The sequence below is a fragment of the Artemia franciscana genome, chromosome 10 (genome assembly GCF_032884065.1).
Source record: "Artemia franciscana chromosome 10, ASM3288406v1, whole genome shotgun sequence".
Taxonomy (NCBI): domain Eukaryota; kingdom Metazoa; phylum Arthropoda; class Branchiopoda; order Anostraca; family Artemiidae; genus Artemia; species Artemia franciscana.
The window spans coordinates 14,612,516-14,636,693 of NC_088872.1; the positions used below are offsets into that span (position 1 = coordinate 14,612,516).

At 35.8% G+C, this 24,178-nt stretch overlaps 1 protein-coding gene across 2 annotated transcripts in view; it reads left to right on the plus strand.

The window, feature by feature from the left end:
- The window catches only part of LOC136031820 (transcription factor CP2-like), a 91,550-nt gene that overhangs the window by 45,876 nt on the left and 21,496 nt on the right, over positions 1-24,178 (plus strand). For both annotated transcript variants that reach the window (XM_065711640.1, XM_065711641.1), the window contains 4 exons: positions 69-193; positions 6,841-6,988; positions 13,714-13,855; positions 17,900-18,112. In XM_065711640.1, coding sequence (XP_065567712.1) covers positions 69-193; positions 6,841-6,988; positions 13,714-13,855; positions 17,900-18,112 — 628 coding nt within the window. The remainder of the gene's footprint in view (positions 1-68; positions 194-6,840; positions 6,989-13,713; positions 13,856-17,899; positions 18,113-24,178) is intronic.

Sequence of the window (24,178 nt, forward strand, 5' to 3'; positions counted from 1 at the left end):
GGTTCCAAAGAATCGTCATTATAAAAACTATACAATCTCTTTTTTGTATTTACGTATAATTCTTTTAGCAAAAATATGCTTCATTTATCGTCGACGGTTGTTGGAAAAAGACCAAACACAGCTATTGGGACAGAGTTTGCGTCATTTTCTCATCTTCTCCAGACTCAACATTTTTGGCATCACCAGAGTTCAGGTCAGTTTCGCCTTTCTTTTTTTTTTCATTCATTTTTGTTCGAATTCAAAAAGTAGAATTTGGGCTATCGCGAAAAATCGTTCTAAAAAGAGAGACAAGAATGTGTAACATTCATGAATTGGCAGCATGTATGAGGTGGCAATTTTATGCCAACAATTTGAAAAAATTCAAATTTTTGATGGAATTTGGAATTGCTGCGAAATAAAAAAGCTTGTCTACCTCATGGTATACATGATAGACATAAAAAAAGCTTGTCCACCTCATGGTAGAGTTTTACTTTGTGAATCAAATTCTAATTTATTTTTTAGAGAATATACCTTCTATTTCCGACTATTCTGAATTGTCTGAATTCCAGTTTTTGGTATCATAAGCTTGATAACTAATTAGACTTTTTGTTTCTTTTTTTTTCTTTCAACGGAGACATACTTTATTCATAAAAAAAAATCAACAAAAGAAAGCATGAAGCCCAGTACCCTGGGGTTCTATTGCCATTCCAAAAAAGGTATTAGTTTACTGGTATTAGTATTAAAGGTATAATTAATAATAATTAATAACTAATAATAATTATTAGTTAAAGGTATTAGTTTAAAGGTATTCTGGTTCCCATTTCACAATAAAACAAAAATATATAAAACATATAGAGCTACTTGAGAGAGAGAAAGAAAAAAAAATTCATTAGCCTGCAGACAATGCTGTCTCAACCGATCACAGATGCCGGACCTTTCAGTAATATTTCTAATAGAATATGGCGTCTAACATCACAGCACCTGAAGAATATGAGGAGTAGAGAAAACAGACCTCGCAAACACTCTAATCGGCCTTCTATACATACCAACCTGTCTTGTTAGATGTCCATGGACATCAGCTGCTGTCTTAAACATATGATGAAGACACATTGGAGCAATATTATTAATAATATCATGCATTTGTTGACGCTTAAAAAATAAGCACAATCCTGACTGGCTTTCGAGCCAGTCTCCTTGCCGGGGATGTTATGTGAATAGTTTTATATGTATAGTCAAAGATTAATAAAAAAGATAATGAAAACGGTAAAATATGGATTCGCTGATAAACATTTTTCTAACTGAGGCGAGACTATCAATTCCATAAATAGCACGCACACATGAATTCTGGAGAACACGCAAAGGTTTAAGGTGAACATAAAACGTTCCAGACCAAACAGAACAACTTTATAGTAAATAAAGATTGGACTAAAGAAAAATATAAAAGACGCAAAACTTTCTCAAATAGGAAGAAGAGGTGCAAGTACATTCAGGCAAATTTACTCTACCTTGTCCATCGAATCCATTCAAATTTGAAGCTATTAAAAAAAGGAACCTAGTTTGAAATTCATATCAACTCATACTGCCAGAAAAATCGACAGTGGTTTTGAGTGTCAAATTCTTGTTTCATTTTCATGTTTATCACAGTAGTAAAGTTTTTTGTTGTTGCTTGACCAATTCGAATATTTACCTCTTTAGAAAGAAGGATGATTCGTGTTAAAAAGATATTATAGGAAAATCGCAATATCGCCTAATAATATATAATTAATAAAACGATTTTATATTCATACGCCTTACACGGTTATGCCGATCAGCGGCAGCTCTTGTCATAATAAGGCACTAGAAATGTAAAAGATATGAAATTCAAAGCCATAGACATCGTCATACAAAATTATACATTGATTCGAAATACCTCAGATTCAAACTAAACAGACTAAAACGAATAAAAAGAATGATGAACTAAAGCAAATATAAGTTGTTTGTCTGTGAGTCTGTCTACTGACGTCATGTTTGTGTGTCGACTGACGTCATGTTTGTCAACGGACGTATCTATCTATATATATATAAACTAGCTGTTGGGGTGGCGCTTCGCGCCACCCCAACACCTAGTTGGTGGGGCGCTTCGCGCCCCCCCAAACCCCCCCCCCCCCCGCGCGAGTAAGTCGTTACGCGCCATATTAGTTACGCGCCATTGTAGTTGTGTCCCTGTGTCCCACCTGTGAATAGAGATAGATATAAATATATGTTTTTAACTACGTAAAACATGCGAATATACAACATTCTTCGCTGTCCCATTGTCTGTGCATATAAATAGATTGTCAGGTTTACTGACTCTTGAACATGCAACATATAATTGTCCATAGGAAAAACAATCCGTATTCAGATCTATACCTCATTATTCTAATGATGTGTCCCTGTGTCCCGGTCGTCATTTATATTCCCTGTGTCCCGGTCGTCATTTGTGTCCCGGTGTCCCAGTTTGTAATTTCTCTTTGAGTGTCCCGGTCGTCATTTATATTCCCTGTGTCCCGGTCGTCATTTGTGTCCCGGTGTCCCGGTCTGTAATTTCTATTCGAACAATCCCTGTGTCCCGGTCGTCATTTATATATCCTGCCTGTGCCCCCGGCGTCCCCGTTGTAGTTGTGTCCCTGTGTCCCGGTCGTCATTTATATTCCCTGTGTCCCGGTCGTGATTTGTGTCTGGGTGTCCCAGTGTGTAATTTCTCTTTGAGGTTCCCGGTCGTCACTTATATTCCCTCTGTCTCGGTCGTCATTTGTGTCCCGGTCTGTAATTTCTCTTAGAGTGTTTTTTCTTTTTAGTTTTTTTTTAGTTTTTTACCTTTTTTCTTTTTTCAGTTTTCTTTTTCTTCTTTATTTTTCAGCGTCACTATGAAGTACATATCGACGAACCTTTGTTTTTTTAACTTAAATCTAGTAGGCATTGATGACCTTATCCAAGTCAAAATCCCAAACCCAATAGATTCTTCAGTCATTTTACAATTAAACATTTTTCCGTGAACAAATGTCTTAAATACCGTTAATGACGTCACCGTCAAAGCAAAAATGACGACAACTAATTTCATGACGTCAGCCGACACAGAAACATGACGTCACCTGATCCACAGACAGACAGACAGACAACTTATTTTTATATATATAGATAGATATACTAGCTGTTGACACAGTTGACACAGAAACATATATAAATCAATAATAAATCAATTATGTTGCATAATCAATTATATATAAATCAAGGATATATCAATATAATCAAGGGATATATAAATCAAGTTGACACAGAAACATGACGTCACCTGACAGACAGACACACAGACAGACAACTTATATATATATCTTCTATATATATAAAAATAAGTTGTCTGTCTGTCTGTCTGTGGATCAGGTGACGTCATGTTTCTGTGTTGACAGACAACTTATTTTTATATATATATAGATAGATATACTAGCTGTTGACACAGTTGACACAGAAACATATATAAATCAATAATAAATCAATTATGTTGCATAATCAATTATATATAAATCAAGGATATATCAATATAATCAAGGGATATATAAATCAAGTTGACACAGAAACATGACGTCACCTGACAGACAGACACACAGACAGACAACTTATATATATATATCTTCTATATATATAAAAATAAGTTGTCTGTCTGTCTGTCTGTGGATCAGGTGACGTCATGTTTCTGTGTTGACTGACGTCATGAAATTAGTTGTCGTCATTTTTGCTTTGACGGTGACGTCATTCAAGATATTTAAGACATTTGTTCACGGAAAAATGTTTAATTGTAAAATGAGGGGACGCCGGGGGCACAGGCGGGATATATAAATGACGACCGGGACACAGGGATTGTTCGAATAGAAATTACAGACCGGGACACCGGGACACAAATGACGACCGGGACACCGGGACACAGGGAATATAAATGACGACCGGGACACTCAAAGAGAAATTACAAACTGGGACACCGGGACACAAATGACGACCGGGACACAGGGAATGTAAATGACGACCGGGACACAGGGACACATCATTAGAATAATGAGGTATGCATGTTCAAGAGTCAGTAAACCTGACAATCTATTTATATGCACAGACAATGGGACAGCGAAGAATGTTGTATATTAGCATGTTTTACGTAGTTAAAAACATATATTTATATCTATCTCTATTCACAGGTGGGACACAGGGACACAACTAATATGGCGCGTAACGACTTAGGCGCGCGGGGGGGCTTGGGGGGGTGCGAAGCGCCCCACCAACTAGGTGTTAGGGTGGCGCGAAGCGCCACCCCAACAGCTAGTATAATATAAAAATAAGTTGTCTGTCTGTGTGTCTGTCTGTGGATCAGGTGACGTCATGTTTCTGTGTTGACTGACGTCATGAAATTAGTTGTCGTCATTTTTGCTTTGACGGTGTCGTCATTAACGGTATTTAAGACATTTGTTCACGGAAAAATGTTTAATTGTAAAATGACTGAAGAACCTACAATGGCAACAGCCGAGGAAGCTGCTCAAAGAGTTTATGCCAAAAAACTTGCTGCTGATAGAGAAAGTAAGAAAAGAAAGCGTTCCGAGGAATCACAAGAACAGCAAGAAAACAGGCTTGCGGCTAAAGAACGCAAAACCGCGCAGTTAGATGAAAATCCACCTGGACAGCGAGAGTCAAAACATATCAAAACTGAAAATGATAGCGATGATGATTGGGTTTGGGATTTTGACTTGGATAAGGTCATCAATGCCAACCAGATTTAAGTTAAAAAACCAAAGGTTCGGCGATATGTACTTCATAGTGACGCTGAAAAATAAAGAAGAAAAAGAAAACTGAAAAAAGAAAAAAGGTAAAAAACTAAAAAAAACTAAAAAGAAAAAACACTCAAAGAGAAATTACAGACCGGGACACAAATGACGACCGAGACAGAGGGAATATAAGTGACGACCGGGAACCTCAAAGAGAAATTACAGACTGGGACACCCGGACACAAATCACGACCGGGACACAGGGAATATAAATGACGACCGGGACACAGGGACACAACTACAACGGGGACGCCGGGGGCACAGGCGGGATATATAAATGACGACCGGGACACAGGGATTGTTCGAATAGAAATTACAGACCGGGACACCGGGACACAAATGACGACCGGGACACAGGGAATATAAATGACGACCGGGACACTCAAAGAGAAATTACAAACTGGGACACCGGGACACAAATGACGACCGGGACACAGGGAATATAAATGACGACCGGGACACAGGGACACTTCATTAGAATAATGAGGTATAGATCTGAATACGGATTGTTTTTCCCATGGACAATTATATGTTGCATGTTCAAGAGTCAGTAAACCTGACAATCTATTTATATGCACAGACAATGGGACAGCGAAGAATGTTGTATATTCGCATGTTTTACGTAGTTAAAAACATATATTTATATCTATCTCTATTCACAGGTGGGACACAGGGACACAACTACAATGGCGCGTAACTAATATGGCACGTAACGACTTACGCGCGCGGGGGGGCTTGGGGGGGGGGGCGAAGCGCCCCACCAACTAGGTGTTGGGGTGGCGCGAAGCGCCACCCCAACAGCTAGTTTTTATATATATAGATAGATACGTCCGTTGACAAACATGACGTCAGTCGACACACAAACATGACGTCAGTAGACAGACTCACAGACAAACAACTTATAATTGCTTTAGTTCATCATTCTTTTTATTCGTTTTAGTCTGTTTAGTTTGAATCTGTGATATTTCGAATCAATGTATAATTTTGTATGACGATGTCTATGGCTTTGAATTTCATATCTTTTACATGTCTAGTGCCTTATTATGACAAGAACTGCCGCTAATCGGCATGACCGTGTAAGGCGTATGAAAATAAAATCGTTTTATTTATTGTATATTATTATGCGATATTGCGATTTTCCTATAATATCTTTTTAACACGAATCGTCCTTCTTTCTAAAAAGGTAAATATTCGAATTGGTCAAGCAACAACAAAAAACTTTACTACTGTGATAAAGATGAAAATGAAACATGAATTTAACACTCAAAACCACTGTTGATTTTTCTGGCAGTATGAGTTGATATGAATTTCAAACTAGGTTCCTTTTTTTAATAGCTTCAAATTTGAATGGATTCGATGGACAAGGTAGAGTAAATTTGCCTGAATGTACTTGCACCTCATCTTGTATAAAGACGAACAGAAAAAAATGAGCTTGCTTAAAAGCAGAATTAAGACATAGTAGGCTGGAAAACGAAAGCACTGTCTAATAAATGAGTAGAGAGAGAGAGAGAGAGAGAGAGAGAGAGAGAGAGAGAGAGAGAGAGAGAGAGACGCTTTTGCGTTTCATGATCTAGTTTGATTTGAGTTTGAATCAGATAAAAAAAATGGCTCGTATTCCTTTTGAGATGGCCAGAGAAAACATTTTTGCCCCCTTCCCCCTAAAGCAAAAGTCCTCTTATCCGTTCTCCCCCACTCCAAAAAAACTTCCTGAAAGTTTTAGCTGCATTATCCAGCTGTGAGACAAAATAAGGTAAACTTACCAAAACTGAACACAAGTTCGTTACCATTTCATTAAACCTAATGCCTGTACTGCATAATGCGAAATGTTTTTTTTTTCTCAGACTTCTGGCAACCAGTATCTGGTGTCAGACCATCCTTTTCAGAGCTGAAGACTGTTGATTGGCTAGTAATTACCGACATAGACAATGATGCAGACAGACTCATGGACGGATAGTTTCCCTCCCATCTTCCTGTTCCTGTGGGAGTTTTAGTAGTTTGTCTTACATTTGTAAAATGTTGACTTGAATTATTTAAGCAGGTTTCACAAATGAGTCACACGCCTTAACATCAGGGGTCGGTACAGGAAGCGTGTCAAGTTTAGCATCCTCATCAAGTGTTGAAGGCAACCCATCGAGAGATCTAAATGCCCTGGGAAGCTGCAGTGGAGATATTCTGCATGATTATAAGTAAGTGTCAGTTGTTTTATTGCTGCTGTAAATTTTTATGTCGATTTTAAAGAAGTTTAGTAGTTTTTAGAATTAATTCCAGGTTTTAGTTCCTGCTGGGGAATCATATCTGATACAGATAATTTTTTATCTCCTGATTGATTTATGGTTTCGTTAAAGGAATAGTCTGGTTTAGACTGCAGGGTTTCTAGGTCACTGTGTTTTCCAATCTCAATGAGGTCTCACGAAAAGCACAGTCTTATGAACAAAATTTTTGGGCATGAAATCTTGCAACAAAACGAATCTTATCCTGAAGAGTTTTTGATGAAGTCTCATGAGACTAGTAATCTCGTCAATTAAATTTTTTACATGAAATTTTGCAACAAAATGAATCGTTAATAAAAAAAAATGTTGTAAGTTTAAACTAAAGCTTATATTCCAAGTTTTATTAATTTTGTATATTTGCTCATTTTTTTGAATATCTGAGAATTTTTTTCCAGTTCCGTATTCATTTCAAAAATCAAACTCGAATGTAAATTATAGAGTAACCCAGATATGGAAATTATAAATAATAGAAATTAAAGATTTAATTAGCTTTTATAGAGAAATAGATTTATTTAAAAAAAGTGAAATGACAATGTTTATTAGCAACCCCAAAGAGAGAAAAAACTTGTCCAATGGGGTTTCGATACCAAAAAGAAGACAAACAATCCAAATAATACCCCCCATCGGCACAATAAAGCTTACATCTCAACATATTTACTATGTACAATTTTAGTTTTATCCCCTCGGGGGCGCAATACTATTTAGCAATGCCTAGAACAAAAACAATGTACCAAAAATCATACTTACTAAAAAAAATTCTTTAATAACACTTTATAAGCAAAAAAATATCACCATTCTATTTTCATAAAGGTGGCTTAAACCTCTGATCCCCTATGAAGCAAAAAACAGGTTAAATGGTTTGAAACAACTACTCTGGTGCTAATGCTATTAACACATGTAAGGTGTATATCATCTAAATATAGCAAAAGTGTATACAAGTTTCGTAATCCAGAAGCTGCTCATATCTTTGCAAACATCAGGCATCTTACTCCGAAAACTGGAGTTTTAGGTCAATCGACAATGGAACTGTTTTGTTTTGTAGAACAAAACAAGTTGAACGATGGAAGAAAACTGTCTAGGCCAAACACGACCACAACACAGTGTACATGGGGGGATGAGCGAAAATTGAGAAAGGTATAGGACGGAAAAAAGCAAAAATGTTAAGTTTTTTGGTGATAATTAGGTAGAGACCCGCTTTTACAAACATACTATGTATGGTGATACGTAAGAAGGTTTCACTAGTATTCAACCCCAGGTACCTAAAGGAAGAAATACACTTCAAAGTTTCACGTTGTGTAGTGGTTTTCTAAATCCGAGTATAAAAATTAGAAGGTAGGGCGAAACTAGCAAAACTTGACATATCCAGAATAATATTGAATTTATATACCATCAACTAAAAATGTAGCTTATCAACACTGTGTTTCATCGATGTCTGTAGTATCGCTAATTACTATTTTTCATCTGTGAATAGTGACACTGTGTACTTTTAGCTATATTACTAGCACTATAACAACTAATGAGCATATAATTAGGCTTACTGCTGCCGAACGACAGAAAGCGGAATCTCACCGAGAAAAGATCCCTGTGGGACGCCACATACACTGGGTTAGGCTTCAAATTGAACATTATTCATCTCCAAAAACTGGAACTGGCTACTAAGAATTTCTTTTTCTTGGATCCTATACACCTTACACGTAGAACATGTTGAACTGTGTGAAAAGCCTTTATCAGGTTTAACAACCTGGCATTAACCCTGAACACTTTATGTAAAGCTAATTTAGTTTCAGAACTAATAAATATCAATGTAAATTCCATTTTACTACTATAACGAAGACCAACCTGATTGTTGCTTAACAAATTAATTTCTTTAACTGGGTACAACCCCATTCATTATTAAGAGGAAAATTACTCTTAAAACTAATGGGGGATGATAGTCAGGGTGAATCCGGGGGAAAGGGGAAATGTGTCCTTTCCCTAGAAGGTTTGAAGTTGCATTAATGACAGGAGTTGAGGGGTGAGAATACCGATTTGGATCCTAAGTTTCCCAGCCCCCTCCCCCACCCCGAAAAATTACCTTTGTATGTACCCCATGGCATTAAATACCAAGACTATTTCTATCACCGCCTTTATGAAGCTGTTTCACTTTCGCTTTCTTATTAAAATAATCCCTAAAGGTTCCGTAGTCAAAACAGTTGATCAAAGTTCGATAACGTGGAGCTAATAGAAACGCAGTGGTCAAGCAATGCAGTGGTGGATCCAGGGGGTTCCCCCCTGACGTAGTGGTGGATTGTGGTTGGGACTGCTTGCTCTGGTCTGGGTTGGGACAAAAGTTATTTTTTGTAATTGGTTTTTATGGCACTTGGTATTAACCAAGTGACATATAGCAGTCGCAAATTCTGTCGGTCTGTCTGTCTGTCGGTCCCGGTTTTGCTACTTTAGGCATTCCCCAGGTAAGCTAGGACGGTGAAATTTGGCAGGCGTATCAGGGACCGGACCAGATTAAATTAGAAATAGTCGTTTTCCCGATTTGACCATCTGGGGGTGAGTGGGGGGCCCGTTAATTCGGAAAAAATAGAAAAACAGAAGTATTTTTAACTTACGAAGGGTTGATCAGATCTTAATGAAATTTAATTTTTCGAAAGATATCATGTCTCAGATCTGTTATTTTAAATCCCGACCGGATCTGGTGACATGGGGGGGGGGGGTTGGGAGGGGGAAACCTAAAATCTTGGAAAACACTTCGAGTGGAGGGATCGGGATGTAACTTGGTGGGAAAAATAAGCACAAGTCCTAGATACATGATTGACATAACCGGAACGGATCCGCTCTCTTTGGGGTAGTTGGGGGGTGGGGGTAATTCTGAAAAATTAGAAAAAATGAGGTAATTTTAACTTACGAACGGGTGATCGGATCTCAATGAAGTTTGATATTTAGAAGGATATCGTGTCTCAAAGCTCTTATTTTAAATCCCGACCGGATCTGGTGACATTGGGTGGAGTTTGGGGTGGGGGAACCTAAAATCATGGAAAACGCTTAGATTGGAGGGATCGGGATGAAACTTGGTGGGAAAAATAAGCAGAAGTCATAGATACGTGATTTACATAATTGGAACGGATCTGCTCTATTGGGAGGGGGGTTAATTCTGAAAAATTAGAAAAAATGACGTATTTTTAACTTACGAAGGAGTGATCGGATCTTCATGAAACTTCATATTTAGGAGGAACTCGTAACTCAAATCTCTTATTTTAAATCTCAACCGGATCCAGCGTCATTGGGGGGGGGGCAGTTGGGGAGGGGGCTCGGAAATGTTAGAAAGTTCTTAAAGCAGAGAGATCAGGATGAAACTGGATGGGAAGAATAAAAACCTGTCTAAGATACATGACTGACATAACCGGACCGGATCTGCTCTCTTTGGTGGAGTTGGGGGGGGGTAATTTTGAAAATTGAGGTATTTGTAACTTACGAAAGGGTGACCAGATCTTAATGAAATATGATATTTAGAAGGATTTTGTGCTTTAAAGCTCTAATTTTAAATTCCGACCAGATCCTGTGACATTGGGGGAAGTTGGAGGGGGAAACCGGAATTCTTGGAAAACGTGAAAATTGGGTTATTTTTATCTTACCAATAGGTGATTAGATCTTAATGAAATTTGATATTTAGAAGGAATTCATGTCTCAGAGTTCTTATTTCAAATCCCGACCAGATCTTTTGACATTGGGGGGAGTTGGAGGGGTAAATCTTGGAAAACACTTGGAATGGAGGAATCGAGATGAAGCTTGGTGGATAGAATAAGCAAATGTCCTTGATACGTGATTGACGTAACCGTACTGGATTCGCTCTCTTTGGGGGAGTTGGGGGAAGGGTTTCAGTGATTTGGCGAGTTTGGTGCTTCTGGACGTGCTAGGACGATGAAAATTGGTAGGCGTTTCAGGGAGCTGCACAAATTGACTTGATAAAGCCATTTTCCCAGATTCGACCATCTGGGGGGCTAAAGGGAGAGGAAAATTAGAAAAAATTAGGTATTTATAACTTACGAGTGGGTGATCAGATCTTAATGAATTTTGATATTTAGAAGGACATCGTGACTCAGAGCTCTTATTTTAAATCCTGACCGGCATTAAGCCTCTGACTTTCCTTTTAAATCAATCTATTGATTCTTAGAATTTTGTTAGAGCTCATAACATATGAGTTTTTGGCTCTTAGCTCTTCTTGCCTCGTCAGAAGTGCCATATGAGCTCTTAGCTCTTGTTAATAATTGAGTTTTTAATAAGTTTTTGATTATTAAGACTGTTGCTTTTTCCAAACAAGTTTGAAACAAGGTTTTAATTACTTTGTTTTGAGAAAAAAAAATCTGTTTTTGAGTCTTCCTATGGCACTAAGGCGAAGAAATTGACATCATTACTTTTTTCGGCTGTCTGTTTTTTTTTGGGAGGGGGTTTGCTTTTTTTGCGTAGCGGGGTGGTTTTTACAACATTGTTTTTTTTAGGGGTTTTGTATAATAGAAAATAAATGTAGGAGAAGTGCAAAAGTTATTAATTTAAGTTTTCGATTTTGGTGAGCAAATGGTGGCTACTTTACTGCCTATTTTCATCTAATTAAAGCTCAGCATTATATGACATGTCACCTCCTCTGTTCGTCCTAAAACATTAAAATAAAGGCAAAACTCATTAGAACTTTAAAGGTTCGTATGAGTATGTACTTAAAACTAAGTATACGAGTCGAAGTACTCCTTCAAAGGTCGGAGCAATCATTTAAGAAGAGTAGATTTTCGAAAAATTATTTATAAAAGAAGGCAAATAATGATGTGTTTATTTTTTTTATCTAGCTGGTATAGACGGGTCTCTGAATTCTCAGTTTGAATCATTGGAATGGCATGGATTCTTTTTAAACATTTACTTATAAAATTTTCGTAAAAAGTGGAAATTCACAGAACTTGAGTTAACCACGGAAAAGGAATGCAATTGCAATATTACTTCAGAATTTCTCACCTTTTCAGTACCAACCAGTTACAAAATATAGTTATGTTTTTGTATAGGGGTTGCATACATTTGTCCATAAAAATTGTCTAAACTGATATATATATACCGCTGAGGATTTTTATACTTATTGTGATACATGCCATCCAATCATATTTCCACGATTAGTTGTTTACAAATCAAAGTTTTTACTGGACAATTCTCTTACTTAATGCAATTTAAGTCAAATTTCAAATTTTGATTTTTGTGCTCAACCGACATGTCGAGATTTTAACGTTTGAATTGAAAATACGAAAATCACAAGATTAAAAAAAAATTAATTAGAAATCTCCACAGCTTAAAACCTTGAGAATTTAAATCACCAATCTATACCTATGAAAAACAAATATAAAAAACACATAATTATTTGTTTTTAAGGAGTATTTCGACTCATATACTTTGTTGAACCACATACCATGCATCTTTAATAGAGTTCATATTTTTCTGACGATTTTGGTCTTTATTCAAATATTTAGAATGAATGGAAGAGGAAATACTAAGGAAGAGCTCTAAACTGACAGAACTAGACTAACAGGACTAGCCATTATAAAGGTTCACCGAAATACTGAGGTAGACATTGTGTGTGTAATAAATAGATATGGAGGGAGTGGAAATAGAGAAATAGACTTGTTCTTATAAAATTTTGAATTCTGTAACTCAAGCAAAATATACCGAATTTTAGAAAGTGGGAAGAAACGCTACCTTATTATGAAAAGTAAAATTTTGAAATTTCGTTAAAAGTTGACATTGTTTATGAAAAAACTATTTTTAAAAAGAAACAGTGATTAGTTAATGCTTTATTGCCTATACTTAATACCCGCCTATTAAATTTCTTCTATTCATTTATACCTCTTCGTTCTGTTTTTCTTGTTACACCCCTAAAAGAATTAGTATTTAATGTTTAATATATCTTTTTCGAATATACAAGTTGTATCTTTATCCTCATTTCCTGCTCTTCATTGCTATTATAGTTACGAAGCGATGCCATAAAGTTAGGCGACATGCTAAATGGTCTGACCTATACAAATTGAATTGTCGCAAAGATTGCATGGACCCAAAATATGGTTCAAGACCATATTATAATAAAAAGCTTAACTTATTCATTATAGTGGCCAGGAGTGCAAAGGCAAAAAATTATGCATAAGATATTAAATGTCATATTTTTTTATATATGGTAAACAGTTTTTTATTTATTTTTTTATGGGGGGGGGGGGTTTATAACTTGCTATTTTTTGTATCAATATTTTTATACCACTGTAATTTCAATAGATTTATTAGAACCGTAACCCTCACCAGATTTTAGGTTAAATTTATAACCATTTCTGCTACCAACCTACGACACATTGTCGAGGTTCCCTTTAGATTGCGAGTATTTCTTTGATCGGAAGTTTATCGAAGCAACCTATTATGCACCCCCCCCCCCCCAAAAAAAAAAAATCTTGGATTCGCCCCTGAAGCAATGTGCACGTAGTTTTGTACCCTTCTTTTCGTGAATTTGAGGTGAATCAAAATGAGAACTAAGTCAAATTCCCCCCTCCTGAAAATATTTCTGGTTATACTATTTATTCATTCTGTTTTTCATTAGATTTAGGATACACGAAAAAAAATGATCATTTGTTTTATAGATATCAGTATACACTTGGAGCTGCGACATCAGTTGCCACCAAAATGAATGAAGAAAATCTTGCGTATCTGAATCAAGGACAATCCTATGAGCTCAAACTTCGTAGATTTGGGAGAGAAGGGGAGAAAGGAAAAATGTTAAAGGTATCTCTACCCTTTTTGTGGTATACGAGTCTAATTATTTGTCATAAATCTTGAACTTCAGGTTTACTATTGAAGCGTTCATGAGTAATTTCTTCGTCGATTTCGATAAGACTGCTTTGTCCGTTCACTAGTGTTGTCTACGGCTAATTGTCTCTCTTCATCTCTCTTTTATCAACTCTCTTCATATTATAAATTTCTTTAGTATGTGAATCTTTATCATATCTTTTTACTCAACTATTATATACCTCTTATTATATGTATATTTGTATCTATATTACTATCCCTCTTTATTTTCTTTATATCTCTTTATTATCTTTACACTAGCTCTTCTTCAATAAACTCTTCTGTTTTGTATAGAAACTTTTATCAACTCTCTTTATATTATAAATTTCTTTAATATTTGAATCTTTTTAATACCTTTTTACTCAACTATTATATACCTCTTATTATATATCTTTTTTTTATCTATGTTACTATTCCTCTTTATTTCCTTTATATCTCTTTATTATCTTTACATTAGTTCTTCTTCAAAAAACTCTTCTGTTTCGTATAGAAACTTTGTCTGTTCGCTGTTTACTGCTTGGAGAATTGTCCAATGTTCATATCAATTCATATTCAAAATATAAAAGGTGTTTCTGCTTTAAAATAATAAACATGTTCTAGAAGTACGATTCTTATGTACTCTGAAGATATTTCAAAGGAGGCTCAGCCGTTATACCCAAACCGAGTTGACTTTGAGATTCTTGTGATAGGGGATGCGAGAAAGAAGAAAAAAAAAATCTTGTGTAGTGACAATCATCTAGCTTATAAAAATGACTGCTTGACAGGAAATATTCTAGCCATTTCCAAGGTTTTAATTGTAGGAGATAGGACCTCGCCACTGTATCGAAAAACAGTGGTTTATTTTTCCAAGAATGCTTTATTCATTTAATTTTTGTGTGTGTTGTGTTTTGATATAAGTTCATCTTCAAAGTATAAAGGCTGTGTCTGCTTTTTGTTCGCCGTTCGATTGAGCCGTCGATAGTGTTAATTATAGAAAATAGGGCCTTGTGATAAGATAAAAATAAGAAGATGTTTAGCCTCTAAGAACGTTTCGTTCTTTTACTAATTTTTTTGTATCCCAATATCAATTCATTTTCAAAGTGTTGGTAGATTCCGTATAGCGTCCGTTCTGATTCATTGTTTTGCCGCTTGAATACAAAAAATTTAGTTTTAAAAGGTGGAACCGTGCTGCGCGTTTGAAAATCTAAGACGTTATAGGAGGTTTGTCATAGACCACCTTATCCTCGTATGATTTTGGCATTTGCAAAACATGTCCTGGGTTAATTAGTATACAGCTGATGGACTCTACCATATATTTTAATGGTTAAATTCCTACCTATGAGATATTGACTCCATACGCCAATTATCCTACATAGAAGGCCATCGACTCTTAAGTACTCCAGACTGCGGAATGGGCCACCCTAAATGCTCAAAAATTATATTCAAGGAAAATCTCTAGCTGGCATAAATTCTTCATTAATATGGAGGCATAGTGTTTCAGTCTCATAATTTGAAATGTTTGGACATTTGATACAAATATGCCTGTCTTGTCCAAAGATCAACCTCCCCCCTCCTCTGAAGGTTTTCTTCTGGAAAATTCATTCTGAGTTTAGCAGCTAAATTTTCATCGTTTACATTTTATATATGACCTTTCTAGAAAGTTATTACCAATGAATGTTAATACATCCAGCACTATCACCTTTTGACCAATTGGATTTCCTTCTTTGTCTACCATTTCATTTGTCTGCCCTGTCTTTCTTTATTTATCTCTTTTAATTTTACTTCAGCCCTCTCTTATCCTCTTCCTAAGGCTTCTACATTTTCCTCTGACTCTTTTTTTTTTGTATATTATCCAAGTAAACCTTGGTAACTAGCATGGTGTGAATAGTCCCGCCTTCTTAATTTGTGTCGTTATCCTTAAGTTATTTAGTGAGTTCATTTACATCTGCTCAGTGTGATCCTACCACTCCAGTAGGCTAGGAGTTACCATAAAATACAAAAGTCTCCTCCCTGACAAGTTCGTCTTGCCTCTTTTCACATCTTACATCAGACCAGTCATGGAATATGCATGCTGTGTTTTTGCTGTTGCTCCAAAAAACCATATCCCTCCTCTCCAATGCGCTCAAAATTGAGCAGCTCGCGCACCAGCTTTTGGAAACCCTGATCCCATACTCCTACAATCGGTACAACAACATTTCGGCGTGACAATCATTCTGGTCTTTTACTAATTCATACATTCCCCTCCATCAGAGGGTATATCAAAGTGCATTCTTGAAAGGGCAAAGTCTTTAAAGACAGCTTGTCAAAAAAAAAAAAAAAAAAAAAAAAAAAAAAAAAAAAAAAAAAAAAAAAAAAAAAAAAAAAAAAAAAAAAACAGAACCACCTTGAGCAGGGTACTCCCAGGGTACTTACTCCAATAATTCGTTCCCACCTGTAATAAACTCCCATCAGAGGTGATTCCTGATTACTTGAAATATTCAAACAAGGTTACAAACAAGTACATCAAAACTGAAAAATAAATGATTAAATTCCCAGAATTAACGACATATCATCATTGCTGACGGAGCAGTGAAGAGTTTACAAAAAAAAAAAAAAAAAACAAGAAACTCGTGGGTACCATTCAAATACATTGGGAAAGGAGCAGATTTATGCTTAACGCTCATTCAGCTTGAAACGTGTCAAAACTCGCCCACTCGTTTCCAACACTGCAGTCGAGTATGGACGAAACGCTTATTTTTGTAGAATACCAGAGAAGCACAATATATAAAATTGCTTCTTGTTTCATAATTTTTCAATGATTATCATAAGGTCAAAACCTGATTTAACTTTTGGGTAGAATCATCCTAGCAGTAAAGCTGGAATACCAAATTTACTACAATTAAATCAGCAGCCTGTTGGAACATAGTCAGCACACCTAGGGCCAGGCACATACATGGGGAGAAGAGAGCTTCTAGCTCATTCTCAAGGAGGATGTGGTGTTAGAGGATATCTCCACGGGATGTAGGTATGAACCCCAAAAGTTTTCTGGAGATCAGCTTTTTCTAAATTGCATCTAGCAGTCGTACACGGTAATGGGATTTATAAATTTTGCTAAATGTCACTTAATTACTTATGATACACTCCGATCTGTCAGAAATTGACTTATATGTATTGTTTTATTGACAATGGCGAAACTTTAGCTCTAGTTTTTTCTTTTCTTCTTATAGTAAGCCGAGAAAGCGAATCTTAGTGTTGTTTTATCGTTTTAAAGCATGAGTATGAACATTGGCACAAATTGAATGATTAAGATTTGCGTATACCCTTGTGGCAAATTTATACCAAGGTTAAGCCATCTAAAAATATACGAGTTGAAACTCATAAAAAAAAAAGTTGTAGATTGCTGAAATTATTTTTGGAAACATACTTCTTTTTCTTGGTTATAATTGGTTTTAATTCTGATTTTTTGTTTTTCTACAATAAAGATTAAAACTTTTGATCCCAACAAAGTCGTAAGAATTTGAGTATATGTGTTTTAGTATCTTTGTGTTTGAATATGCATATATTCTCATATGAGACTAGATTTGTTTCGCGCTAGAAATTGTCACGGTTTGTGGATACTATGTTTCCTGTGAATTTACTACTTTTATAACAATTCTCAATGTTTTCTTCTTTTCTTTGGAGCTAACGGGCACCTGTATAAACCAAACTTCTAAACATGTGGGGAAGTCTATTGATTTACTCCCTCAAACTCTATTATACAAAAGTAAGATAACTTTCTAGAGGAATAATTTGTTACCATTCACAGGAATTCAACTTGTAAATCCTACAGAGGACCATCCACCAATATATTTTTTAGTTCAGAATTTCATTTGTAAACGTACAAAATTAATATCAAATGAAGTCCCAAAACTAAAGATGTTATCTTGGCAAGAACAAGACTGCAGTCGCATTTATTTGTTTTTTTTTATAATTGTTTACCTTTATTAATATTATGTCATTTATTTGTGTCCTTTATTATTGTAGAGTGTGGTCCGTCTTTGTTTTCATGATCGGCGATTACAATATATGGAAAAGGAGCAGATAATGGCCTGGCGTCAAGCTAATCCTGGCAGTAGAATTTTGGAAATTGATATACCCCTCTCATATGGTATTACAGACGTTATTCAAGATCAGGTGAATCTGAACGCGGCTACGTTTACTTGGGATCCTGCCAAAGAAGTAGGAGTTTTCATTAAAGTGAGTTTCTTTAAGATAATTTTCAAAGCACTTACATAAGATGACTTTTTACTTACTTTTTTATTACTTACAGCGAGATGTTCTACAGGAGGATGCAGTCCACCTTATCTCGCTGTAAATGCGATTTAAGGTAATTTAAGGTAATAAGTGAAAGGTAAGAGTCGAATCATTAACATGTTTTAGGCCCAATTTTTCCTGGTCGATTGAATTGCTTTCATTAAATTGGACCATCCACCAATATATTTTATATTGGTGGCGTGTCAGGCGTGTAAATGGCGTGTAAATTTTATATAATTGGTTGGCGTGTCAGGGAGCTGCACAAATTGACTTGATAAAGTCGTTTTCCCAGATTCGACCATCTGGGGGGCTAAAGGGAGAGGAAAAATTAGAAAAAATGAGGTATTTACAACTTACGAGTGGGTGATCGGATCTTAATGAATTTAATATTTAGAAGGACATCGTGGCTCATAGCTCTTATTTTGAATCCAAACCGGCATTAAGCCTCTGATTTTTCTTTTAAATCAATCTATTGATTCTTAGAATTTTGTTAGAGCTCATACCATGTGAGCTCTTGGCTCTTAGCTCTTCTGGCCTCGTCACAAGTGCCATGTGATTACTTGGTCGATTGAATTGCTTTCATTAAATTTCTTTCTTTCGTTAAATTAATGTGTTAATTAGATAAATAAAATAAATTTAATTAATTCAGTAAAATTAATACATGAAATTAAATTAATCTCTTTCGTTAAATTAATATAGGCAGTGGAATTCGCTGCCTGCAAGGCGATTAATACTACTACTATTAACAACTCACTGCAGCACCAAGTCGCGTGAGACCACCACAACTACGAACGCCCCTCCCCTCCTCTCAATCCAACTAAAGCCTTCTTCTTTATACCTTGCCAGGAAGTTTTAATTTCCTTTAAATCCTTCCTTATGACCTCCTCCCAACCAATTCAGGGACAACCTATTTTTTGCTTGGCCGTACTAGATGTTGAAGAATTAGTCAACCCTATATTTAAGATGATATACCAACAGCGTTTATCTTAGAAGGATAGATATACTGCTTCTAGATGAGTATATCTTTTGTTATAACCCATAAATATCTATACACTATGAATAAAACTCCTTTCAGAAGGATAGATAAAATATCTATAAAATTAAAAGGACTTATAAAAAAGGGGTGGGGACAAATCAAGCGAACAAAATACAAAGCTTAGGCAATACCGGTACGAAATAATTCAAAAGTGAAAACTACCGGGATATTTTGTTGATTTTTATGGCACTTGGTATTAGCCAAGTGACATATAGCAATCGCAAATTCTGTCGGTCTGTCGGTCCCGGTTTTGCTACTTTAGGCACTTCCAGGTAAGCTAGGACGATGAAATTTGGCAGGCGTATCAGGTACTGGACCATATTAAATTAGAAATTGTCTTTTTCCCGATTTGACCATCTGGGGGGGGGGGGGGGGTAGTGGGGGCCGGTTCATTCGGAAAAAATAGAAAAAATGAAGTATTTTTAACTTATGAACGGTTGATCAGATCTTAATGAAATTTGATGTTTGGAAGGATATCGTGTCAGAGCTCTTATTTTAGATCCCGACTGGATCTGGTGACATTGGGGGTGAATTGGGAGGGGAAACCTAAATTCTTGAAAAATACTTAGAGTGGAGGAATCGGGATGAAACTGGGTGGGAAAAATATGCACAAGTCCTAGATACATGATTGACATAAACGGAGCGGATCCGCTGTCATTGGGGTAGTTGGGGGTAAGGGTTAATTCTGAAAGATTTTAAATCCTGACCGGATCTGGTGACATTGGGGGGAGTTTGGGGGGTGGAACCTAAAATCATGGGAAACGCTTAGAGTGGAGGGATCGGGATGAAACTTGGTGGTAAAAATAAGCAGAAGTGTTAGATACGTGATTGACATAATTGGAACGGATCCGCTCTATTGGGTGGGGGGAGGCAGGGTTAATTCTGAAAAATTAGAAAATATGAGGTATTTTTAACTTACGAAGGAGTGATCGGATCTTCATGAAACTTCATATTTAGAAGGACCTCGTAACTCAGATCTTTTATTTAAATTTCAACCGTATTGAGTGGCATTGGGGGGGGGGGGCAGTTGGGGAGGGGGACCGGAAATCTTAGAAAATACTTAAAATGGAGACATCAGGATGAAACTGGATGGGAAGAATAAAAATAAGTCTAAGATACGTGACTGACATAACCGGACCGGATCCGCTCTCTTTGGTGGAGCGGGGGGGGGGGGGAGTAATTCTGAAAAATGAGGTATTTGTAACTTACAAATAGGTGATCAGATCTTAATGAAATTTGATATTTAGAAGGATCTTGTGCTTTAAAGCTCTTATTTTAAATTCTGACCAGATCCTGTGACATTGGGGGAGTTGGAGGGGGAAACTGGAATTCTTGGAAAACTTGAAATTTGGGGTATTTTTATCTTACGAATGGGTGATCGGATCTTAATGAAACTTGATATATAGAAGAATATTATGTCTCAGATGTTCCATTTTCGACTCGAATTGGATCCGGGGACATAGGGGGTTGGAGGAGGGAAACAGAAATTTTGGAAAACTCTTAGAGTGGAGAGATCAAGATGAACCTTGATGAGAAGAATAAGCACAAGTTCTAGATACGTGATTGACATAATTAGAACGGATCCGTTCTCTTTGGAGGAGCTGGGGGGGGGGGGGTGTTAATTTGGAAGAATTAGAAAAATTGAGCTATTTTTAACTTAAGAACGGGTGACCGGATCTTAATAAATTTGATATTTAGAAGAAATTCTTGTCTCAGAGCTCTTATTTCAAATCCCGACCAGATCTGTTGACATTGGGGGGAGTTGGAAGATCGGAAATCGGAAATCGCTGTAAAACGGAAAACGAATCAGGATGAAGCTTGGTGGATGGAATTAGCAAATGTCGTAGATACGTGATTGACGGAACCGTACTGGATTCGCTCCCTGGGGGAGTTGGGGGGAGGGGTTCAGTGCTTTGGCGAGTTTGGTGCTTCTGGATGTGCTAGGACGATGAAAATTGGTAGGCGTGTCAGGGAGCTACACAAATTGACTTGATAAAGTCGTTTTCCCAGATTCGAACATCTGGGGGGCTAAAGGGAGAGGAAAAATTATAAAAAATGAGGTATTTATAACTTACGAGTGGGTGATCGGATCTTAATGAATATTGATATTTAGAATACATCGTGACTCAGGACTCTTATTTTCAATCCTGACCGGCATTAAGCCTCTGATTTTCCTTTTAAATCAATCTATTGATTCTTAGAATTTTGTTAGAGCTCATACCATATGAGCTCTTGGCTCTTAGCTCTTCTTGCCTCGTCACAAGTGCCATATGAGCTCTTAGCTCTTTTTTCGTAAAGAAGGGGACAAATGTTGTTCTTTTTATATCTGGAGGTAAAGCAGCGAATGGGGACAAGATCGGAATTGGTTCAAAAACAGCTCAAGATGGTCAGAATCTGGTTTGGAAGTATCTATTAGGGAAAATATTTTCTGTGCGAGGGTTTGCTATTGCATTTTTCGCTAAACCAAGACACAAGGAAACTCCTGCGCTCAAATGTTTCCAATTTGGCTGTTTTAGAAGAAAAGAGTATGGAACCTTAGCTTCTCTAAAAATTATTTTTTGTAAGCTTCTTTAAGAATTAATAAAAAATTATTTTAAAAAAAAATTATATTATATATACATGAATAAAAAAAATTTCCGTGCAAAGGTTTAATTTTATAGATTTTAGATGAGTTTAACCTTTTAGATGAGTCTATCTTTTGTTATAACTCATAAATATTTATACACTATGAATAAAACTCCTTTCAGAAGGATAGATAACTGAAAATCAATATACATAAGCAATCACACATAGGCCAAACAGTTTGGAATTCGTTTCCAGATAAGGTTTGGGAGAAGGTTATTTTCTCTAATTTATTGGTTTGATTTTTTTTTTTAACTTGATTTGTACTTTTTTTTTCTATATTGTTTCAGTGTTTCACCTGTTTCAATATTTCTTATTTCTTTATTGTTATTGGTTGTTACCTTCTCTTTTCTTCTTCTTTTGAATTGATAAGATGAATGGACATGAGTGCTATCCAACCGGTCGAGCTTTTTTGGCTTTTGAGCATCGTGTTGTCCCTTTGAGTTTTGTTTATGGTAATAAAATTGTTAGAATTCAATTGCTGCTTATTATAAACTAAGAATTTCAAAAACAAATCTCCATGAACGTATATACTCCATTATTTCATAGATATTTATACTTGTTGAATAAAACTCATTATAAAAGGATAGGGAAGCGAAAATCCATATGGATTAGTAATCACTCACGGGCCCGTCAGTTAAGAATTTGAGTTCAGGTTCCGCTCATCAAGCTGACTGTATACCACAACTCAAAAATTCGTATTAAAAAGTTTTTGTCACGAAATTGGTAATGTTAAAGGTTCGGGAGAAGGTTGTTTTATGTAATGATTAAATTTTTTTATCATTTGAATTGTTTGTTTTTTTCAGTGTTTTCACTTTTGTTGTTATTGTTGTTTCCTTTATTATTTTAGTTGTTACTCTCTCTTTTTTTCTTTTGCATTGGTAAGATGAATTAGCATGAACGATATCCAATCGACCACTTTTTCAAGTGTTTTGTTTTAGCTTAAGAGCGACAAGTCACTTGCGCTGTTCGATTAAACGCTAATTTTTGACGGACAAAGGGGACAATAAAAGTATATGAACAATAGAAGTTTTGATCAATCGAAATATATTTCGTTGCTTTAGAGCGACAAGTCACTTGCATTTTTAGATTAAAGAGCAGCTTTAGTGTACATGATCAGGATTTGAAATACACTAATTTTGACGGACAAAGGGACTTGTTCTATGAGATGTTAAGTTTCAGAGATTAAAACATGAAATGAAAAATTTCATGAACAATAAAAGTTTTGATCAAACGAAATATATTAAAGCCCTAGTGCTGCTTATTTAAGCAGCGTAACTCTGCCTATCACTTTCAACTTCGTTTGCTGATTAGAACAAAAAGCTTTTTTAAATTACTAAAACACTTGAAACACTAAACAATATGAGAAGTGAGGTATTGAAGAGGGTATAGACTCCTCATATTAGAATAATTTCTGCTTGTTTTAAGTTTCGATTTTGCGTCTTACTTTCTGTTGAAAAAAGTTGTGTCTTTATTTGATAAAGAATAAAGAGGTATTTAATTGATAAGAATGTTTCCATCTCCCCTCTCTCAATATTTTATAATATTTTCTGTCCAAATTATTTTCATAAGGTGAATTAGTTTCTACACATTATTGAATAATGACATCCTAGTAAAGAGCCCACCACAGCCCATAGTAACCTAAAGTTTAAAATCTTAATTAAAGGAAAAGTGCCAAAATAATAACTGTAGTTTATGCGTAACGAGGATTTTAAGGAAATGCTTTGCTATTTTCATTCAAAGTAGCTTTGTTAGGAAGTTTTTTTAGTATGAAATAATTTACGAAGTTAAAATAGTTTGTAATTGTAATTTAAACAGATAATTAAGTTCATCTTCAATTTTCATTTTTTTTTCAAGGATTTCTTATTTATATCAGGCTAATACCCTAATTGTGATTCATAACTAGTCTGATTTATTTCTCTTTTATATAGTACATGACATCATTGCAATGCTTTATTTTGTTCTTTAAATGCTTATGAATGTGGTGTCATTCAAATAGAAAATGTTTATCTAAATTAAGGCTCTAAACAAATTTTTCCCAATTCTGGACCTATCTAAGTAAATTTTTCAGGCCAGAAAAATTTAGTTTGCGTATTTTTAGAAGAAATTATGGAAGTTTTCAAGAAAAAATACAAATATTGCTCGTTTAAGAGAATAGATACATAGAACATAGAAAAGAAGTGAGTTAAATATTACTAAATTCTTTTCGGATCTTCATTGGACTTGTTGACTCGTATGAGCACAAATCCCCAATATTCTCAAGATATAAACTCAATTGCGTGATAACCTTTAACCTCGTCATTTTCCACTGACATTGATTGTAAGTCTTCTTTGATTTGAAGTACCATTCT